Source organism: Aspergillus sydowii, assembly GCF_001890705.1.
Source record: "Aspergillus sydowii CBS 593.65 unplaced genomic scaffold ASPSYscaffold_6, whole genome shotgun sequence".
Classification (NCBI taxonomy): domain Eukaryota; kingdom Fungi; phylum Ascomycota; class Eurotiomycetes; order Eurotiales; family Aspergillaceae; genus Aspergillus; species Aspergillus sydowii.
The window spans coordinates 721,592-740,966 of record NW_024467864.1 but is presented as its reverse complement, the minus strand read 5'-3'; the positions used below and the strand labels follow the sequence as shown (position 1 = coordinate 740,966).

Here is a 19,375-nt window from a genome sequence, read left to right as displayed (position 1 = left end):
CTGGAATGTGAGCATCCATCCAACCAACACCTGCCTCGTCGCGGATGAATACGAACGTTAGATTGCTGCCATCCTACGGGCGGTACCTAAGGGTGACCAAGGGCGACGAGAGATCGCAGTGGCATGAGGATAAGCTACTTGTAACCGCCTCTAGTACTGCAGACGGCTTAGCCCGCCTACACTCTGAACCTTTCCTATACGAGTGGCGTGATTCGGCTGAAGGAAGAGACTTTACATTCGAACAACGTCTCCAACAATATACTGCCCCGCCAGTTGAGGCAGCCAGCCACCCATACCCGGTCCCGACGAGAGGGCTGGTCATGTTCTAACCCCCATACTGTTGCATATAATACCACTATCTACCACGGCGTTAACCGCGCCGGTCTTCGGCTTCAGTGTCGTTTGTCGAGACTACCGTATGGCTTCTGTCTTTTATGGCTTCTCACTAGTTCTTCATTTACCTTGACGACCGGTTTAGGGTACCATTGTCAGAGTGGCGGTGCATTCAGAAGCTGCGTGGTAGGTCTAGGCCCAGAGTATCGTCGGAACGCCGTCTGGTTTGGTTCGTGTAGCAACTGCGTGTGGAGGGAATGGCATACAGAATTGCCGTAACTCGCGCTCTGATGGTCCCTTGCATCGTGTGACGGTCGACTATAACCCAAAGAGATTATCCAAGCGTGGTTTGGAGGGTATGAATCAGGTGGCTTCCTTTCCTCGCGTTGTTGCTCCTACAGTCATGGTGGATGATGGCAAAAATGGTTGCTGCTGGGTTTGATACAGCATTCAATCCGCGAATGCCGTGAGTACCAGACATGTTCAAAAGGCATGCTACGAATCAAAATTCACATGTTCTTCCCAGTCGAGCTCTACAAGCATATATGCATGGGTCTGGGTAAAATCCGGATGCAAGAGACGACTTCTGTGGTTGTCCCTGCTCCTATTTGATGTCCAGGGCATGCCTTCGCTGAGGTACTGGCGGGACATTCACTGGGCCTTCCGACGAACATATCGCCTAATGAGACTTCATGGCTAAAAGCTTCTCTTTTCTAAGACGGATTGATCTGCATTTGCCTTTCGATAATCGTTTCAACCTTGCCTAACGACTGACTAACCTGAGTCCTCACGAGCCTCAATTCCCCGGGAGCTCGTTGATCATGCTGCCGAAACTATACTGCCGAAACTTCACTGCCAGTTGTCGAACTCTGAACGGTATGTATTACTGAACTTACTGATTCCCCTGCACCACTTTTGGCGTGGATTGTGAGGCTGTCCGGGTGTCGCTGTAAGATGCTCTTCGTCCAGCCTTTGCACTGCACACGCCCCGAATACAAAGTACGTAGAATGGAGGCCTTGCTTAAAACATGGCCAATATACCATATTCGGGCAGTGAAGGCAGTAGCTATCACAGATTCATGATGTAAGTCCCAGAAATCCCGGATGTTGCCCCGGCCAGGAACAAGCTTGGAGTTATTTCCAGTACTATTGGCCCTACGTTGGGCGTTATGGTGACTTTCTGTTGGAGATCTCAAGTACACACTTGGTGATCAGCGCCGGACTTCCACGGCCAGCGCTTATCGAACCGAAGGCACGCCGTTGTTACTGAGCCTGCTGCCCCTGCCGCAGGCCTCCAACGTTATTGAAAGCAGTCATGGGGGAGTGCTCGACCGATCAGTCGAACCAACGCTGTCTTTGGCTATCGATTCGCGGATAGCAATATGCAACAAGAGGTCAACGCAATCATCTGCATTGCCAGGGGTCTGGGCAGCATCGTTTTTGCCCAGTCATTATTTGGACCCCGTGGCCTCGACAACTCTCCCGGCTCGCTTTACCGTTCTCGACGAAAGACTTTTGCTACTTGTCATAATACGACTGCGGTGCGTCGATTTCCAGTATGCGCGATTGGATAAGGCTGGTGCCACAGACATCAATTGAAGCTGCAGCAGCAAAACAAATACATCAAGGCATGTAGTGATATGCTGGGCTTGACGAATTAGGGTCCATGACACAGCACCCAGGATTCATTCTGTGGCCATTATTTGCAAAGCTTTTAATACTACCCAGAAGATGGCGGTTCGACTTTTGTTGCATGACCTGCCACAGTTGCAGGCCTTGATCTATTCTCCTTTCAATTGGGGACCCAATTGATTGGTGTCTGGCTGTTGCACCGGGTCTGGGACACCTTATGATCAGTGGTTTAATTGAGAGCATGTAATGTCTTCCCTGCTGTGCTATAATAAAACAGCTGACTGGTGTTTCATTAATGGGTGGATGCACAGTCCTGGTACGGAAGAAGAAGAACAACCTGGCAGAAGGAAAAGCCATAAAAAACTAAAAGAGAATCTACGGCTGCGAACAAGGCAAAAGTACGAGCCATACTTCAACGAGAACCTCAGCCTCCGAATGCGTGACCCGAATGTGCACTAGGAGGTGGGGGCATCAACGAGGTTTAATAAACTTCAGCCCTACTTGCCAAGTATCTTTGCCCCTGTTGCGTTTCAAGTACATGCACCAGAATTGGTGGAATTATATTGACAATTGCCGAATACCACAAGACTGGTTTCCCCTACCATGTCCGAGATCACGAAACAGGGAATCCATTGAGTTGCGGATCAGAGGATTCGAGAAGCATAACGCCTTATAGCAGCAGTGTCGTCAAATGAATAAAAGCAAGTTATGATAATTCTGATATAGAGTCTGGCACGCTCGGCCTTTGCTGGCCGTATCTTTTCCATTATCTGGGAGCCCGACTAGGCTCATAACGATTAGGGCCGGTCTTTTCCTATAAGACAGGATCATTGCTCTGAAAGCCCAGTATGGCAGATATCCTCCACCGAGCCCAAACATAATCGAGGCGCACTACCTAATCGTGAGGGTAATTAACGCAACCGGCCGTGGAGAGGTTGTCAATGACGTACTATGGGATTACATTCGGATTCCTACCCTTGCTAGTGATGGGACAGCCGATTCTCGACTCCTATCAGCTACCACTCTGGGGTCTTTGAATCCAAGGGCACCCACCAAGGAGTGGAAACGAGCTGCACGCCAGTCCCAACCTGGAATGCTATTGATGTTGAAGACTGCTGTCAAGCTTTGCCGATGATACAGCTTGCTCGCACTGCCAGAGCTCGGGCACACCCCAAAGATGCGTCGTGGGGCCGGAATACCGCACCAGGAACAGGCATCTTCCTCATATTTTGTCAACGCATCCTTCAAGCAAAACCTCAATGACCAGATCGGAAAAAGAAGTCGATAATGGGTTTCGAAGTAATTCCACTACAGATCAGAGGTCGCCCATATATACCCACTGTCTCGTTCGCGGAAAGAAGCCTAGACCAGAGCGGTACTCGCTGAAACCAAGACTTCCAGCCTGATATATCAGATGAAGATTACGTTGTTCTGATTAACACTGCTTGCAGCGAATAATATCGCGCTGGAAGGCTTACCGGCCTGTGTGATCTGGGTGGTGGGATTGATGAAATCCCCATGAATCTGTTTCCGCCACACAACCCAGTTTCTGAACCAGAGTACAGCGGCGAAAAATACAGCGAGAGGCCTCGGTGGACGATATCACTCTGCCGCTACATTCTGCAGTTGAGCATTTGGAAGAAGGCTGTATCTCCCCACCGGAGACACCCCAGCTTCTGGCCAGCATTCATGGCACTATCTTGGGCATTATTACCGTCGCTTTTTGTGTTGTGGCGGTGAGGGTATACTTTCTGCGATATAAGCGCGTTTCCTGTATAGGGCTGTGAATAGTCACGAGACCCATACCAACGGAGTGCGCTGCCTCATATTCCACAATACGATCAGGGAGTATATCTGTGTTATGTCAGCGAGCATATCGGTACTGTTGCACACCGGAAACAAAGAAGAAGGGTTTTCCGTATATGTTCCAGCTTCTTAGGTTGGCAAATTCCTCTAAAGGAATGAGACGTTACCATCCCGAAGTCAGTTGGATTCATTGGAAGAAATGTTCCCCTTGACTTGAACGAGCTGCGCTAGTGAACGTGATAATAATTCGAGAGAATCCAAAAAGGAATACTCCCTCACTCTTTACTCCACCCACTACTGGAAATCCTCAGATACTCGAGGGCCGTCAGTACCCAAGCTGTACCAACTACGCAAACCGCCTCGCAAAGCCCCGGATCACCAGCTAATGGGTTAACAGGCCGCTGTCTCGAACACTAACCAGCACAAGCCCGTCTACACCAGCCACCAAAAGTCCCACCAACACTGGCTCTACAAAGGGTCTGACAGTCAACCCTAAGAACTAGAATAAATCCCAGCCGAGCCATGTACAAAATATCTCATCAGATTCGGGATATCCCCGGTTTAAAAAGCGGTCTAAAGCCATACCAGGTATTTGGGGCTATGTGCATGTTATGATGCATGAAGCCACTCAACGGTAGGCTTCTTCATAGACGGGGGAAGTCATGTAAGTGCTTCTGATATCTCGCGGCTTTAACTAACAGTATCAGGCATCCTCTGCGGAGGAGGGAACTTCTGTCGCTGCACCTGCTGCCCCCGCAACTGGCTGGCCTCCTCTGGTGCAAGCACCAAACCTCACAATTACGCTCACTAACATCCTGGCCGCCCTATCCTTGAAGGTCTTCGTCCGCCCGTGGCGGGCACTTTCATTGATTTATGTGCTGGGATAGCTTCCTGCAGGAACTCTGGGAGACGCTTTCGATTTGACTTTGCTCCTTGAGTATCTCGCTGGTTTTTGGGCTGAGAAAAACGATGCCTATGTCTACGACGAGGTAACTTGGGACATTGCACTCCAAGGAGGGACTGGCTCGGGCTCAGTTTGTCAAATTGCCCGAGGACGCTTGGTTTGATCATCAATTCATGAGGGTTAGTTTCGACCAGCTCTCCGATCTCCTGGCCCTCTACAGCCTAACTGTCTTCTCCCAACAAGCTGACTTCAACATTCTTCCCCCTCACCTTGCGAGGGAGCTCCTCGAGGCGCTCCGAGTGCTCTGGGACCATTGGTCCCAAGCAACTGGTGTTCCTGAGGGGTGGTTCCGGGGCCTTCGTGCCCGTATTCAGTTTGCTGAGAGTGCTGCGGTGCTTTAGTGGTAAGCAACTTTTCTCTTTTCTATTTGGGCGTTCCGAACTGCACTGTTTCCTGGCTTTCATAGGTCTTGACCGGTATGGACCATGGGACCTGTGAGGATCGCGGACCATGTCAGAAAGGTCGTCCCGATACTCCTGGCGATCCATCACCCGGTGTTGAGCACCAACGACCAACCCCGGAGTTGTCGTGAGCGCAAGTCAAGCCGCCATGGCTGATAAAGAGAACACTATTACTGCCTATACTGTGTTTGTCCTAAGTACTCGACTTGTCGCTGCTGCCCTGGCAAAGTCCAAGGAGGGACAGCTTTTTACTATTAGTGGGAAGGAATCGAAGGCCCTGGAAGCATGGGAGAGTCAATAGCCAACAGATGTGTGGAATCATCTTAAGTGACATGCTTACCAACAACATCAACAACACCCTGGTCTTAATATGTACATTTCGAGGTCAAGGTATCATCCTCGGCTCGGACTCCATCGGTTATGTCGGACAGCTTGGTACAAACCGTCCAGTCAGGCCGTACAGAATGCAGATTGTTAAATCGGCAATTGGAACTGCTTATGCTCATCTGATTGATTCCACACAAGGAAGGTTTGCTGGATGACGGAATACAACTACAGTCCTGTCTAAAGGGGAGACTTCGGGCTTATATTCAGGTGCCTATTATCGACACCAAACATGGGGAATGACCAATTATCTTCTGTATACCTGCACCGAGGGTAGCTAGAGAGATCATACCGGAGCATCACTAATCACTGGGGAACCTTGCAATTGCCAGCGACACACTTAAAAGGTGACAAGCTCCAGGAACATGCAAGGACATCTTTGGCTATTTCCCTTCACCTTCGTTGCCAAGTGATATCAGACTGAAATGGAGCCTCGTAATACCAGGACGTCTATCAGGTGTTTGGTGCAACAGGTACCAGGCTGTATATGTATGCCAAACAGCTATCGTGAAGGGTAATAGTGTTATCCCATGCCGCACTATTCAAGAACAAGATCGGCTTGGCTTCGTGATCCTGGTTTTGTCGAGGCTGCAGCTATTCGCACAGCGGAATACTCTCAAACCAGAGTCTGTGTGGAAGCTGGCCGCTTATGCATACCTGACTTGATAGACAAGCTATGGGGCTACGTATGGACCAGAGCAAACCACCTTCTCATACGCACGATCTCTACTAACGTCACAGTCATTATACCTTGCTGCAGAACATCAGCGACTAAATCCTTTGCATGGCTCAACACGAACTGAATCACGCTCACATTGAACACCCAGCATTCTGGCGAGGGAAGTCTTCGAGAGGGTCCACGATAAAAGACAAGAGCCGACACTGACTTCTATACGCGCCCCTCTCGAGACATATATCCATTTGATATCCTGCAGCTGGATGGAAGACATATTAATCCCAATATACACCTGCAATTGCCTAACAGGTTTTAATAAGAAAGCAAGGAATATCTAATAGATGATGAGCGTCACGGGACCCACGCTACGAAGACGATTCTGGAACTGACGATTTTTTACGTGCAATACCAATTGTGAATTCCAAGAAGGCGACTACTGTGCATGTCGTCCGTATCATACTGGCCATGCCCGACGACGAGTACTGGGTAAAGCCGGGGACCAGGGTACTGGCGGGGAGAATTACTCCCGTTCAGTCTCATAGACACTACTTATCATAGCTTCAAAACACATCCAGTGACAGAGGCTATCAGCGAGCTTCTCGAGCCCAGACTCTGGGCGTTCTCTAGTTGGAGTTCATACGACGCACCGCTGGTGCTTCTTCTCGTCAAAATGACTACCATCGCAGCAGTCACAGATACTAATCTGCGGAGATACTCGAGTCCATATCGCCGGCATATATCGACTTGACTAGCGAATAGGGCTGAAAGACTGACAAAGCCTGGAAGCCATGGGGCCTACCTATGAGGGACGGCGCATGGCCTACTTTTGTCCTCGAAGTCGCATGTTAAACAACAATGGCTAAGAATCAGTCAGACGTGCGGTACTGGCTACGGGTCCCAGAAGTCTATAACTTGCCAATGGTTCTGCTACAGGGTTATTCCTAGCGATCTCAAGATAACTATGGGAAACAGGCAACAGTCAGTACGACGACGACTTCGATGACCAAATCACTAAGAAGCGCAACGCCATGTTCATTGGCGATGACGAGGATCATGATATTCTTCCAGATCTCCCAAATCTCCGAATGAATTATCACTCCTCCCCGACTGGGTTCTTGAGAGGCATGGCCACTACGCAATACCGCTGCCAAAACGTGTGAGCCGTAAAGATGCCCGTGAGAAATACAATATCCCTGTAACTGATATTAAAACCGTACCGCAAGACCAATGGCCACCAGGGTTTACTAAGCTACACGCAAATCTCTGACTCTAATCCAATATAAATAAGCACCTTTCTAAGCTCCGAGGAGGTGGCTATCCTAGCAACACGGTCTTTCCATGGTGCAGAACTCCACAATGTGTGGCAAGATCCAGAATAGCCTCCAAAGCAGGCCTGGTAAACTATCGCCTCATGGGTATTACCGGTGGGCTTCCACTGACTGTTGACTATGAAGTACCACTTACGGTTGCTAGACCCCGACAAAAGGCCTGTTAATCTTTGCCGAAGATAATACTCTACAGATTATCTTAATAATAGCAGTTACCGCCCTATTAGGCAGAAACTGGGATATTAGTTCTCGTGGCAAGGGCCTGATCTTTTAGGTAAAGCCCTAAAAGGCCCAGTATATTTATTATACGCCGACTCCTTGAACTCGCAATATGCGGCATCCAGTTCTCTCCACTCTTACCAAGTCAGAAGATCAAGGCTTCTTGCCCTGGATGAACCAAGGTATGTTAATACAGAAGGCGGTTCTATAGGTAGTGTACAGTGTACTAACAGTAAAAAATATCAGTTGTTTTCTGAATTCTCCTAACAAGACTCCAGCTCACAATTCGATGTAGAGAAAGCATACAGCTTTGCTTGCATTCAGATGAAACGCGTTTACGACAATGACCACTTACTGATGTCCCTGGACTGAGAGCAAGGTTTACCTTCAAATCATAGCCACTCCTCAGGACATGCATGAATGCACCAGCAATATCAGGCTCGGTCTTGGTGCGGCTTCATGACAGCACCCGCTGTACTTTTTTTTCATCTTAGTATTCCACCTACACGTTCGACGTCAAGCCCTTTCCCGACATGGGTCTTCTCTACGTATTTGCAGCATCTACGGCCTATTTTTTCAGTGATAGAAACCAGACAGTTACAACCACGCGGTTTTGGCCGTGAAACCAGAAGGCCAGAATCCGTCAAGGCAATCAGCGATCTCGAGAGTCTGCTTCTCCTAACATACATCCAAGGTCCATACGATAACATGAAAAAAACCAAGGAAGCGGAATTAACAATTGATTAGCCCATTAATCTACATAAACTACAGGCGATCTTTCACATGGTTAGTCCATGAAAGTCGCTTCTTCACAGATCATGTCCAACTCGACAACCCAGTTCAGTCACAGTACGGATCTTATGTCGAATGTGACGCCATATTCGAAACAACTATCGAGTCTACTTCCAATCGGGCGGTCACGCAAGAAAGAAAACCTATGACTGTTCTTGGTTCTAGACAATAACTCGTGTTATATGCAACGGGCCCGAAACCCCGAAGCTGTTGGTCGGAACAAACTGGCAAGTCTTCGGAATGATAGTGCTCGAAGCAAAGCCAAATCTGCTATCAACAACCATCTGGAATGAAGCCACTATCATTACCCGAGGCGTTCCATTATCAGTATTTGCGTTTTTCGTCCCCTTTTGTTGCGCCAGCGTATTCTCAAAAGTACTCATGAAACCTTGTCATAATTTAGTCGGGGTCTGGCTAGGTTTGTTCCTGCTTCAACGGAGGGTTACTGCCCTACTTGGAGAATATCTACTGTGGCTGGAATAGATGTCATCGACGTTCAATGTACTTAGGAGGCGGTCGTATAATTCCCAAAAAGAGCCTTATATTTACAGCTGCATAACTGAATATATACATCCTCACCTACTAGGCAGCTTAAACAGCTTAAACAGCTTAAACAGCAAGAGTAATATCTCCCTCCTCAATATAAACCCCACTCCAGTACCAGTCCTCCGCAGCCCCCGACTCCCCATTATCCAGCCTCAACTGCCCAACGTGCCAGTCCTGCGAGTTTGTCTCCGTGCTCGCGCTGACAGGCTCAATAACCTGCTTCAAGTCCTCCCAGCCGGTCGACGTATACAGCGAGACCGTGCCCGCGTCAAAGTCGATCCCGTACGCAAAGTTGTACCACACGCCGGCCTCGAGAGGCGTCGTCCACTGCGAGGAACCGCCGGCGTACCAGGCGAGCTCCGAGTCGGAGTTTCCGTATTTCAGTTCGGTGAAGTGGCTCTATTCGTCGTTAGCATCATACAACCCAGAAGGAAAAAAGAAAAGAAAAGAAAGAAAGTTGAAATGACATACCTCGAAAAACGCCACCTGGTGCTCCAGCCCTTTCACGGGGAAATTCTTCTCCTTGACACTAATTGAAAAATGGTAGAATAACTTCCCAGAGCCGAGATCGGTATCGCCTTCGACCTGCGGGATCAGCTCCGAGCGCATCATCGTCTGGCCGTTCCAGCTGGATGTGTCGTCGATGGTGATCTTGACGCCCTGGGCCTCGTCAAGAGTGGACTTCGGGTTCAAGTAGTCGGGCGAGACATCAAGGTAGGAGGAGGTGTCTCCTGAGCCGTGGATGTACCATTGGTATGGAGGGAGCTGTGAGGACCAGGACCCTGGTTTAATTAATATTTGGGAGTACGTTTGGATGTGGTGAGAAGGAAAGAAGGGAAAGAATACATTTATCAAAATCCTCGACTGTGTAACTCTCGTTGAACAGGCCGCTCCAGAGAACAGTGCCTGCTGAGGCCAATGGGGCCGAGAGGGAGAGGAGGGGGAGGTACGCGGTAGATCTCATGGTCTTAGCTTTTGCTTGAGTTTCTTGGGTTTCTTGGTTTCAAAAGGTGATGAGAGGGACTGCGATGTTATATAGAGGCAGTGGGCTGGTGGGAAATATTGTCGCTGTTTCATGCTGTTTCATGTTGATTTCTTCCTTTCCGGAAGCGTCACGGATCAATTGGCGGCAGACTTTATCTCAGACAGGCACGGCCTGTTCGGCTGAAGACGATCTGCGCCGTTCAATTTATTTCATTACCGCGTTATTGCTAGTTGAGCTGGAAATAATCAAATAATCGCGGTTGTTTCACCGCAAGATGACACCCGCGTAAAGCTTCTTCCTCCGTGCCGAACAGGTTAAACAGTAGGAAAACGGCATACTGGTGAGACTACACGAATCTCGCCAGAGATTGGTTTCAATCGTTAGCTTAATAAATATTACTGCGGTTCTCGTGTTCCGACTCATATACGAGCGACCGTCATTAAACAGCCCTAGGCAAATGCTGAAGCTCAAACCAAGCTTTCTATGTCAATCAACCAGCAAACACCAGCGTTTGGACAAAGGCAAAGGACGAGCTAGCCAGACGACATCAGCACATAAATGCGATCAAACGATGTGCTCTGCGTGTCTTCCTTGCACGGGCTTAAAGAGGTTATGGGTAGTCCCTTGCTAATCTGCATCCTATAAGTAATATCACCTCCATATACAGAAGGAACGACCAATGAATATATCCGTTCGCACCTTCCGTGACTGTCGATTTACTTTCGCTGGGTAGCTTAGTGGTGTATCTGTAGTGGTCCTGGTGCAGTAACTGTAAGGTTATATACAACTAAGCAACTCAGAGCTTCACCGCCAGTTGTTTCGGCCTTAGAGAGCGAACAATGTCGACTTTGACGATCCTGATGAGGGGATAGCTCACATATATAATTGAAAATACAAGGTCAACAATTCACTGTTTTTACAGTAAACAAATTCTGACTACACGGCCAACCAAGAAATCTCGCTTGTTCCTAGCGTCAGAATAGAGAGGTATGAATCGGCCTTACATAATGTATGATTTCTCTGTTGTAGAGTTTTTCCCACAAGCAAGGGCCAAAAAAAGAATCTCAATACCATTATGCGTGCCCTGCGAACTTCCACCTGTGTATTCTGGTATCACGGCTGGACGACCTTCCCAATACAGTCAACCAGCCCGCAAACAGTCTGCCGGAGTTTCCCCGACGACCCATTCCACTCAAGAGTGGCATCATGCATGAACCGGCTCCACGGGCCGATGCAGCGTGAAAGCACATATAAAAGGCACGGACTAAACACTCCCATCCCAACTCACAAGCCAAAATGGCAGCCAACCCCAACTTCACCTGGACATCAACCACCCCAGGCCGGTGGGAGCGGGACGTCGATGAAGCCGAGCAATTCTATACCTCCCTAGCCAAGGCATACGAAGGCACGGGGCGCAATTTCTTCGCTATGACGGGGTTCATATCGTTATCTATTCCTCTGCCTGAATCCACGCCGCAGGCCGAAGCTGAGAAGAACCTCGAATCAGCCCTCCGGAAGGCCTGGACGCACCTGCGCTATGACCACCCCACAATAGCTTCACGGGTGGTATACGATGCGGACCAGAAGAAATGCAAGAAAGTGTACCACACTTTCTCCCCTTCATATACCGTCCAGGACTGGCTAGACGAGACATTCATCGTTGTCGACGAGGGAATATCGGGGTTGGAATGGTGCAACTCGGACCCCCCTGTCCCGGACTTTCCAACATTATTCTTTATCAAGACTGGCCTTCATGATGGGAGGATCGGAGGCGACCTAGTACTTCGCTCCCAGCACGACATCATAGACGGAATGGGAACATTGCTCCTCTTCCATAACTTCCTCTCCCATACTGCCCGGGCCCATGTACACCAAGGCCAAAACGCATCACCGGGGTATAATAAATATGAGCCCCCCCACTTCGGCGACGAATATAAAAATCTAAGCCCACCGCTCTGCATCGCAGCCCAAATCCCCGGAGAGCTAGACGAAGCGCACAAACACCGCATGTCGCAGATCCAGAAATATAACGCTACTCTTCGGAACAATAATGTCGAACTCGCCTGTCCACCATTCAAACGAGAGCACGACGGCGGCCCAGGAAAACACCAGCGCGTTGCAATAAGGCTGTCCCAGGAGGAGACGAAGAGTGTTGTGGCTGCATGTCGAGAGTTACGGCTTAGTATTACACACGCATACCACGCTGCCATCCCACTCGTCGTGCGAGATCTGCAGGAGAAGCGCGAATCGGAGCGTCAAGTACGCTATCTGAACTATAGTCTGATCAATGAGCGAGGAAATTGCGTTGAGCCGTATAGTACGTCATCTCATCCGGCTGCAGTGTACCATTCTGTCTCTGGGAAGGGGCTCGCTGTGGACTTGACAGTTCCGGCATTAGAAACAAGAACAAGAACAAGCACGAGCACGAAGACGAGTACGGATATTGATTCCGGTTCTGCTTCCAACGACAGTACCCTAATTCAGCGAAAAGAATACGCAAACGTCGCCTCTACGATCCGCAAGTTCTACCTCGATACGCGCGCCGATAAAGATCACATCTTCCTCGTCCCCTCGTACTGGCAAATGGGAACCATCCCATACCCCGCTGATGGAAAGAAACAGCCGGTCCCGTCTCGAAATGAGACACCGTCGGTGTCCATATCCAGCATGGGTATTCTTGACAAGGTGATTGGGCACAGGTATGGGGAGATTGAAGTTGAGGAGCCGTGGGTTACGGGCGAGGAATTGGGGACTGGACTGGGGCTGTTCTTGGGGACTTGGAAGGGGAGGGTGACTCTTAGTGCCGCGTATAATGATGCGTGGCATGACAAGGAGGAAGTGGTGGAGTTTATCAATAAGTGCAATGAAGTCACCCTTAGTGGGTTGGACTTGCAGCCGTAATCGTAAATCATGCGAATTGATTACACGTCCACGTTAATCCCATAGATACAGTCGTACTTCATACCATCTTCCCCAGGCAAATCAAAAGAGAGTCCGACTACCACTTTTCAGGCCCAAACTTCACACCCGTAACTTGCACCGCCGTGCCCGCAGCGTCCATTGTATTAGCGGCAATGTTGGTCCCCCACCAACTCGGAAACTCCGTCTTGGTCAGATTGAGCGTGAGGAAAATAAGGATCGTGCACAGAGCCAATCCAACATCCAGTCCGGCCGACAAGACATAGTTGTACTGCATCCACCACCCCCGCCAGCGGTCCCGAATATACTTGTTGAAGATGAACCCCACGATACCCCAAGAAAGGTAGTTCAGAGGGGTAGCAGGGGGGATGAGTCCCGCTCCACCGAAAATAATGGGAGCATTAAGAAGGTGGATATATCGTGCATATTTGGTGTTCCTTGAAAGGTGTGCGAGGACATAAATGATAACTGGCAGCGAAAACCCAGCGAGCCAAAACCACATGAGGCCCGAGTACATCTGGCCTGGGGAGAACATGCGCGCAGGGCCGATTGTGCCCCAAATGACAGATGCATTGAAGAAGACGCGACCATTAGGGCAGGTGTAGCGGTTCGCTTGATCTAATTCGCAGACATTCGAAATGGAGCCCAGAGCCCAGTTCATAACGCAAATCTGTACAATGGAGGACCAGAGGCAGGATACCATTTGAGCCGCGAATGTCACCCGCGGTGGGATCTTCATGTAATGCCCGAGTTTCATGTCCTGGCAGAAGAAAAGCCCTTGGTACATGCTGATGTAACCGTATGTCTTGAACAGCATCATTGCCATTGGTCTGCCGGGTTGCATGTAGCCAATGACAAACTCGGTAATCACGTTGAGACCAATTTGTATGTTTGTCGAGGCCTGGATAATCCCACAAGGTACGAACCAGACTGCTGCCATGACCAGCGAGATGAAGAAGGCCCACCAGGTGAGATGCGTCGGATATCCCTGGCTGACCCCAAGGGCAATCCCGATCATGATAAGCGTGATAACACCATACCACCACAATGGAACTGGCTTGAACTTGGCCATAAGGCGTCCATGGACGTCTTCCTCTTCCTGGCCGATCCGGCGGAATCGTGTCCAAATATCCTTTCCATGAAATAGCACAGCATGCACAATGACAGCAATGATGGTTGCAAACGAGAGACCATAGCAGAGGGTGAACGTGGTGGACAGGAAGAGAGGGGAGTAGCTTTCGTATTTAGCCAGACCCAAAGTCATTTCCGGAGTAAGGATGCGAGAAACATTGTAGACCTGGCCGGTGTTGTCGTAGCTGCTGGAGTCGCTCATAGGCAGGTACTTGTAGTAGTTGATACCCGTGTAGTGCATGGCAGGAGTGACAATCCAAAAGAAGATCACCAGCCCAAGTAGGGTATTTGCTATGCCACGCCAGGGGGCGATCAGAGGACTGAAATTAAACCCCGAAACCTGGGTCCAGTCAAAAGTGATTGGAATCAGCGACAGCCCGGTCCAGCCTCCGAACAATTGGTTAATGACCACGTTCTGCGGCTTGATCCAAGTTACCCAGGCGAAAACGCTCAGGAATGGTGCAATATACCCAGGAAACCAGTACCACACAAACGACCCAATCATGCAGTACAGGAACATTCTGTACTTGCCAATCATCCAGCCCGAGACTTTGGCAGGGTCGGGTCTGCTGTGGTCGTGGAGGGCTGTGAACAGCGATGTGTTGATGAGTGTCGACGGCCAGATCATCGCGGCAGGGGTGACTAGGAACCGATGGAAGAACCCGGCCATGCCAAAGCCCAACATCTGTGTGGATATGCACATGAAGATTTCAAAAACCCAATCAAAGCGTTGCTTGTAGAAGGCGCGCTGTGCAATGAGGATGTCCGTGGCATAAGCAGCACCGCCGCCAAAGGTTGCATTTGCCATGATAACGGAGATAGCGTGTTCCTTCTTGGTATAAGGTCCCGGATTGAGGTTGAACTTGATTCCAAACACCTTGTACGTTCTATTCGGCAGAACCTTTGCCCAGAGCAGACCGATGGGGTACGCGACAACCTGAGCAACGTAGGACGGGATGATGATATAGGGTTGGCGCATAGAGAACAGACTGTTGAGAGCCGAGCCGATGGTTGCGAGAAAGAGGCCGATGGCCCAGGCACGAAAGGTATTGGAGTATCCGCCTTCATCAGTGTTCGGAACAGCAGCGCGCACTTCAGGGTAGGGGGAGTTCTCGAGCAGACTGTGGGCTACCTCTTGGCGAGTACCCTCGTTCTTTGTGTGCAAGGCATCGTCGATCTCCTCGGCAAGGTCATCGGGGAGATTGGGGTCCCAATTATGATGCTGTTTGATGAGCCTTAGTTGGTGGACGGTGTTGCTGGGAGTAGCACTGTCTCCAGAGAGAGCACCGGAGCCTTCGAGAGAGTCCTCTGCCGAAGTAACACGGACGGGAGGTGGGTATTTTTCCTCCATTGCAGCAACAGACCAATAGTCTAGATAGATCAATGGACACAGTTAAGATTTGTGATGGACAATGCGGGATTGGTGAGGGAGAAGACAAGGAGTATTAAGTGAGAACGGGCTGCCCGTGACCATCTCTGGTAAATGTCCTCACCTCCCTAATTCAGTAACACTTCATATCGGCCTCACTGGGGTAGCATTCGCTTGCACTCCTTATCATGGCCAGGGCACTGAAACAGCAGATACCACTCCGTCTAGTCCTTGCTAGCAACATCATGCGCGACACGCCCCAGGCCAAAATAGTTCCTCTCCAGAAATCTCTCTGCCCAATAGCACCCAATCACTAACCAACAGGCCATCGACAAAGTGAAACCAACAGCACGGCCCATTGGTTAGAACTTACAGTGGTACAGCATAAACTCTGTTATTATCTTGTTATTATCGCCTTGGGACTACAAAAGACCACACCCAAACCTTCCATCTCCGACACTATCCGCAACCCCGCAACACATACCATCTTCAAATCGGTAGGATAGGAGTATAGTGGCACGCTGTGGCTCGGAGATTTTCCCCAGTCGGTGGGGCCGGTGTCTATCTGTGCGAGCACGGGCAATCGAACCAATGCAACAATACTATATTCGAGGGGTCCACGTGCTTGTTCTCGATAAGCTAAATGCGAAGCTCATGCCAATACCCCAAGACACTCTTGATCATCATAGTGGTGGAAGCGGCCAAGGGGGGGCGTATATCCCGTGTCAGCCATGCCGTTCTGGGCGCGACCCCAGCTAGCACTTGATCAGAAGCAGCGAGTCATTTGCGCATAAGTAGGCTAATTCCGCGGAATAACGCTTCTCACCATAGTGCCCTTGACTTGCGATGGGAAGGACAAGAATCTGGCATGTGCCATAAAACCTAACAGATCGATTGGCAAACATCAGGCTTCAGGCTAATTTGCCAAACCGAAGGTTCAAGAAGGCTCTTGCGTGCCCGGGCGCTGATAATTGACCCTAGTGAAAACTGGGTGCTTACCCCCACCCGGCTAAGCACCCGCATACTGATTTTAGTGTTAGTGGTGGCGACTAGCTGGTTGGTTGACATCTGTGCCCTTTGGCGATAGCAGCGTTACATGGTCTCGGGTGTTGCGGCAGTGATTTCTCCAGCAATGGCACCATCTTGCCTCGGTCTAGGTGGAAGAAGAAATAACATTGTCGACCAATTCATCTATCCTCTGTATAAACCGATATACCGGGCCACTCCAACACTGAAGTTCGACAAACGCCATCCATGTAGCTTATCTCCCAAATATAGACAAACACCTTGAATGGAATAAGAATGCTTGGTTTAATATAGGTTAGCCAAGGAGCCCAACGTCAAAGCCAGGGATCGAACATTCGTTCCATAATTAGACCAACTTCTTAAACCAAGGATGATGACACTCTAACACCAATACTGTCTAATATTGATATAAATTCAAATTCACAGTCGCAAATCAGGTGTAGACAGAAGAGAGAGCGGTTGGAGCCGGGGTCGCATCCACTAATCAGGGATGTTGAGTGCCCATTCAAGGTCTGTCCAGAACTGGTCATTGTATAGGTTCACGGACTCAATGCCGGCGGGAACATTTTCGTTGCTTTCCTCGGGTACTATGAACATATTAGTGATGATAACGATGTAACGCGACTGCGATAGTGTGAGACGCACTGGCCAGGGCTGGCTCAAACTCCTCCTTCCACCACCACATCGTATCAATAATCGGAGCCAGAGCAAGTCGACTGCGAATCCTTAGCGCAACCAAAATACTTCCATCCTGTTTCCTAAACGCCTTGTTGCTGTTATATAGCTGGCTTAAGCAGGTAACTATCCTCGTCGGCATGTCGCTGTTGGTTACGATCATGAGTTTAGTCAAGTTCAGCGACTTCATGAAGTACTCTCTCGCTTTGCCGAAATCGACAATGTCGGTATCGTGACCCTTGATCATGCGTAGTAGAATTGAGCTAGCGAGAAGGAGGCCAAACCAGACTTGAGAGGGGCAAACGGCGAGAGACTCAAGCTCGTGAGCCATTGTTTGGATGGCGTCGATTACAGCACAGGCAGCAGTCTGGAGTTTCCTTAGGCAGTTGTCGGCGTATAGCGTAAGGTTTTTCAAGAAATGCATTCCCTGCACACTAAGACTAGCCACGAGGACGTCGAAGCGGACCATTGCTGGACCATTAGTGCTGGGGTCTAATAGCAAGAAACAAGTCCAGGCGGGTGGATAGCTTACATGTAGGTGCATCAATGTGCAGGTCGCAAACACGCTGCTCGTATGCTTTCAGAAGAAGGTCGAGTCCTCGCTCTTCTGTTGCAGCTAAATTAAGGACTCCGTATTCGTTCACGGCTGTGCCGCATTGGGTGACAATCTCCTGGGCCTTCAGGCGGATCCGAACGTAGGGAGACATGTGCTGGTATAGGACCTTGCGTTGGCTTATGTCTTGAGTGAGGTCTGGCAAAGAGCGAGGAGGTTGTCCTTTCATCAGACACGCGCTGCTCTACTTAGCACAGTCGGCGTCATTGTACGGCATCGCTTACCGCTGATAAGTGATTATGGTGTAAGCCCATAGCTCCGAGCGATGGGTAATGTCAACCGCCGACGGAAGCTGATGCCTTGTCTTGTAGAACTCATGGCTAGACACAGGGTTGTGCATGCCGTACTGCATCGCCACGTGCAGAAGCAGCCCAGCCAAGGGGAATATAATGTCAATCCCATCGCCGTCCTTGGGAAAAGGCCAGTTGAGGACAATAAGTAGACCCTGCACGATATTCCACGGCCCACAATCTGACAGGGGTGAAAGAAAGGCCAAGTCTACGATAGGTTTGACGAGGGCAGGGAAGAGAGTCGGGTTCTTTGCACATGTTCTCGAGCCGGTTCCGATTATAGCCCAGAATAAGAAGTCGGATTGCTCATATGTATGGTTAGGTGTGCTTTTTGTGTCAAGAACAGGTATGAAATGCGCATACTGGCGATAGAATCTGGAAAATATCAGTGCGCATCCGAATAGTCAACATCCACTGAAGAAATAACTCACAGATCGAATATCTCGTCGACTTCATCTCCGCTCAAGCTCACACCAGCAATAGTACGAGGTAACGTACGGTTCGGGTCAACCCCAACCAGAGCAAGATGCTTCTTTGTCGACACCACCGGGCTCATCCCGACAGGGGGTTGTAGAGGCTGCGGTCTAGCCTGTCCAGTAACGGTGTTCTTATACATAGACCCGGGTACCAAGTCAGCGAGCTTTGAACTATTGCAGGCAGAGGTATCCAACGTAGCAGCGGCAAGATGAGGCAGCGCATCAGGGCCCCCCTCTGGAAGCAAAAACTGCGAGCCATCGGCAGCCGCATAGGCAGCATATCCAAGGTTGTTATCGTCATCCCCCAGGCCCGGTGCCGCTCCGAGGCGCCTGAAGCCACCGTCCGCGGGATTGGGTAACATCATAGCAGGGACTTCCTGGATTTGGTGGCGGAGGCTGGCTGATGCTTGTGCGGACAGCTGCTTTCTCAACTCGTCGGTTTCCTTCTCCAGTTGCTCGTACTTCCTGCCTCAGTGTTATGATCTGTCAGACTCCTGATTCAAGTCACAAATACGCACTGCCGTTTGTGTTCCCTGCGGAATCCTTCTGACAAGACGCATCGTAACTCGAGTTTCTCACACCGACTGCAGGGCTGTTTCTTGAAGGCATCGCAGCGGGCCTAGCAATATATCCCAATTAGAATGGTAATTAAGGAGTATTTCGCTACAGAACGTGTTCGCCAGACGGAGAATGNGGATCGATTCATACCTTCTGCTGACGGCACTCAGTACAGGCCTTCTTATTTCTCCTCGACGTAGACCTGTTCGGTTTCGAGTCATCAGTATTTAGGAGGCCCCGGATGGTAAGCAT

At 49.8% G+C, this 19,375-nt stretch overlaps 6 protein-coding genes across 6 annotated transcripts; 3 read left to right on the top strand and 3 right to left on the bottom strand.

The window, feature by feature from the left end:
- Positions 1 to 4,293: 4,293 nt before the first annotated feature.
- Positions 4,294 to 5,076, top strand: ASPSYDRAFT_90249 (uncharacterized protein; the record flags this gene model as incomplete). The annotated part of the gene is made up of 4 exons (XM_040852305.1): positions 4,294 to 4,359; positions 4,479 to 4,607; positions 4,659 to 4,760; positions 4,807 to 5,076. The coding sequence occupies 4 exons, from the start codon at positions 4,294 to 4,296 to the stop codon at positions 5,074 to 5,076; spliced, it is 567 nt and encodes a 188-aa protein (XP_040701868.1).
- Positions 5,077 to 8,735: 3,659 nt separating this feature from the next.
- On the top strand, positions 8,736 to 9,183 carry ASPSYDRAFT_1025914 (uncharacterized protein). Its single transcript, XM_040839764.1, has one exon. It carries the CDS (start codon positions 8,776 to 8,778, stop codon positions 9,016 to 9,018), a length of 243 nt encoding a protein of 80 aa, XP_040701867.1. The 5' UTR covers positions 8,736 to 8,775; the 3' UTR covers positions 9,019 to 9,183.
- Positions 9,145 to 10,045, bottom strand: ASPSYDRAFT_58611 (glycoside hydrolase family 131 protein; the record flags this gene model as incomplete). The annotated part of the gene is made up of 3 exons (XM_040849562.1): positions 9,145 to 9,480; positions 9,553 to 9,863; positions 9,928 to 10,045. The coding sequence occupies 3 exons, from the start codon at positions 10,043 to 10,045 to the stop codon at positions 9,145 to 9,147; spliced, it is 765 nt and encodes a 254-aa protein (XP_040701866.1).
- Positions 10,046 to 11,362: 1,317 nt separating this feature from the next.
- Positions 11,363 to 12,967, top strand: ASPSYDRAFT_152814 (uncharacterized protein; the record flags this gene model as incomplete). Its single annotated transcript, XM_040842235.1, has 2 exons — positions 11,363 to 12,500; positions 12,558 to 12,967. The coding sequence occupies 2 exons, from the start codon at positions 11,363 to 11,365 to the stop codon at positions 12,965 to 12,967; spliced, it is 1,548 nt and encodes a 515-aa protein (XP_040701865.1).
- A 97-nt stretch (positions 12,968 to 13,064) lies between these two features.
- Positions 13,065 to 16,218, bottom strand: optB (small oligopeptide transporter, OPT family; the record flags this gene model as incomplete). The annotated part of the gene is made up of 4 exons (XM_040844944.1): positions 13,065 to 15,487; positions 15,859 to 15,907; positions 15,970 to 16,050; positions 16,150 to 16,218. The coding sequence occupies 4 exons, from the start codon at positions 16,216 to 16,218 to the stop codon at positions 13,065 to 13,067; spliced, it is 2,622 nt and encodes an 873-aa protein (XP_040701864.1).
- Positions 16,219 to 16,662: 444 nt separating this feature from the next.
- ASPSYDRAFT_203940 (Zn(II)2Cys6 transcription factor) lies at positions 16,663 to 19,375 on the bottom strand (the record flags this gene model as incomplete). Its single annotated transcript, XM_040843843.1, has 7 exons — positions 16,663 to 17,098; positions 17,157 to 17,657; positions 17,719 to 17,978; positions 18,024 to 18,464; positions 18,521 to 19,026; positions 19,122 to 19,184; positions 19,274 to 19,375. 7 exons carry the CDS (start codon positions 19,373 to 19,375, stop codon positions 16,992 to 16,994), a joined length of 1,980 nt encoding a protein of 659 aa, XP_040701863.1. The 3' UTR covers positions 16,663 to 16,991.

Coding starts and splice junctions, on each gene's coding strand:
- ASPSYDRAFT_1025914 (XM_040839764.1), top strand. CDS start 8,776: ATGATAGTGCTCGAAGCAAAGCCAAATCTGCTATCAACAACCATCTGG.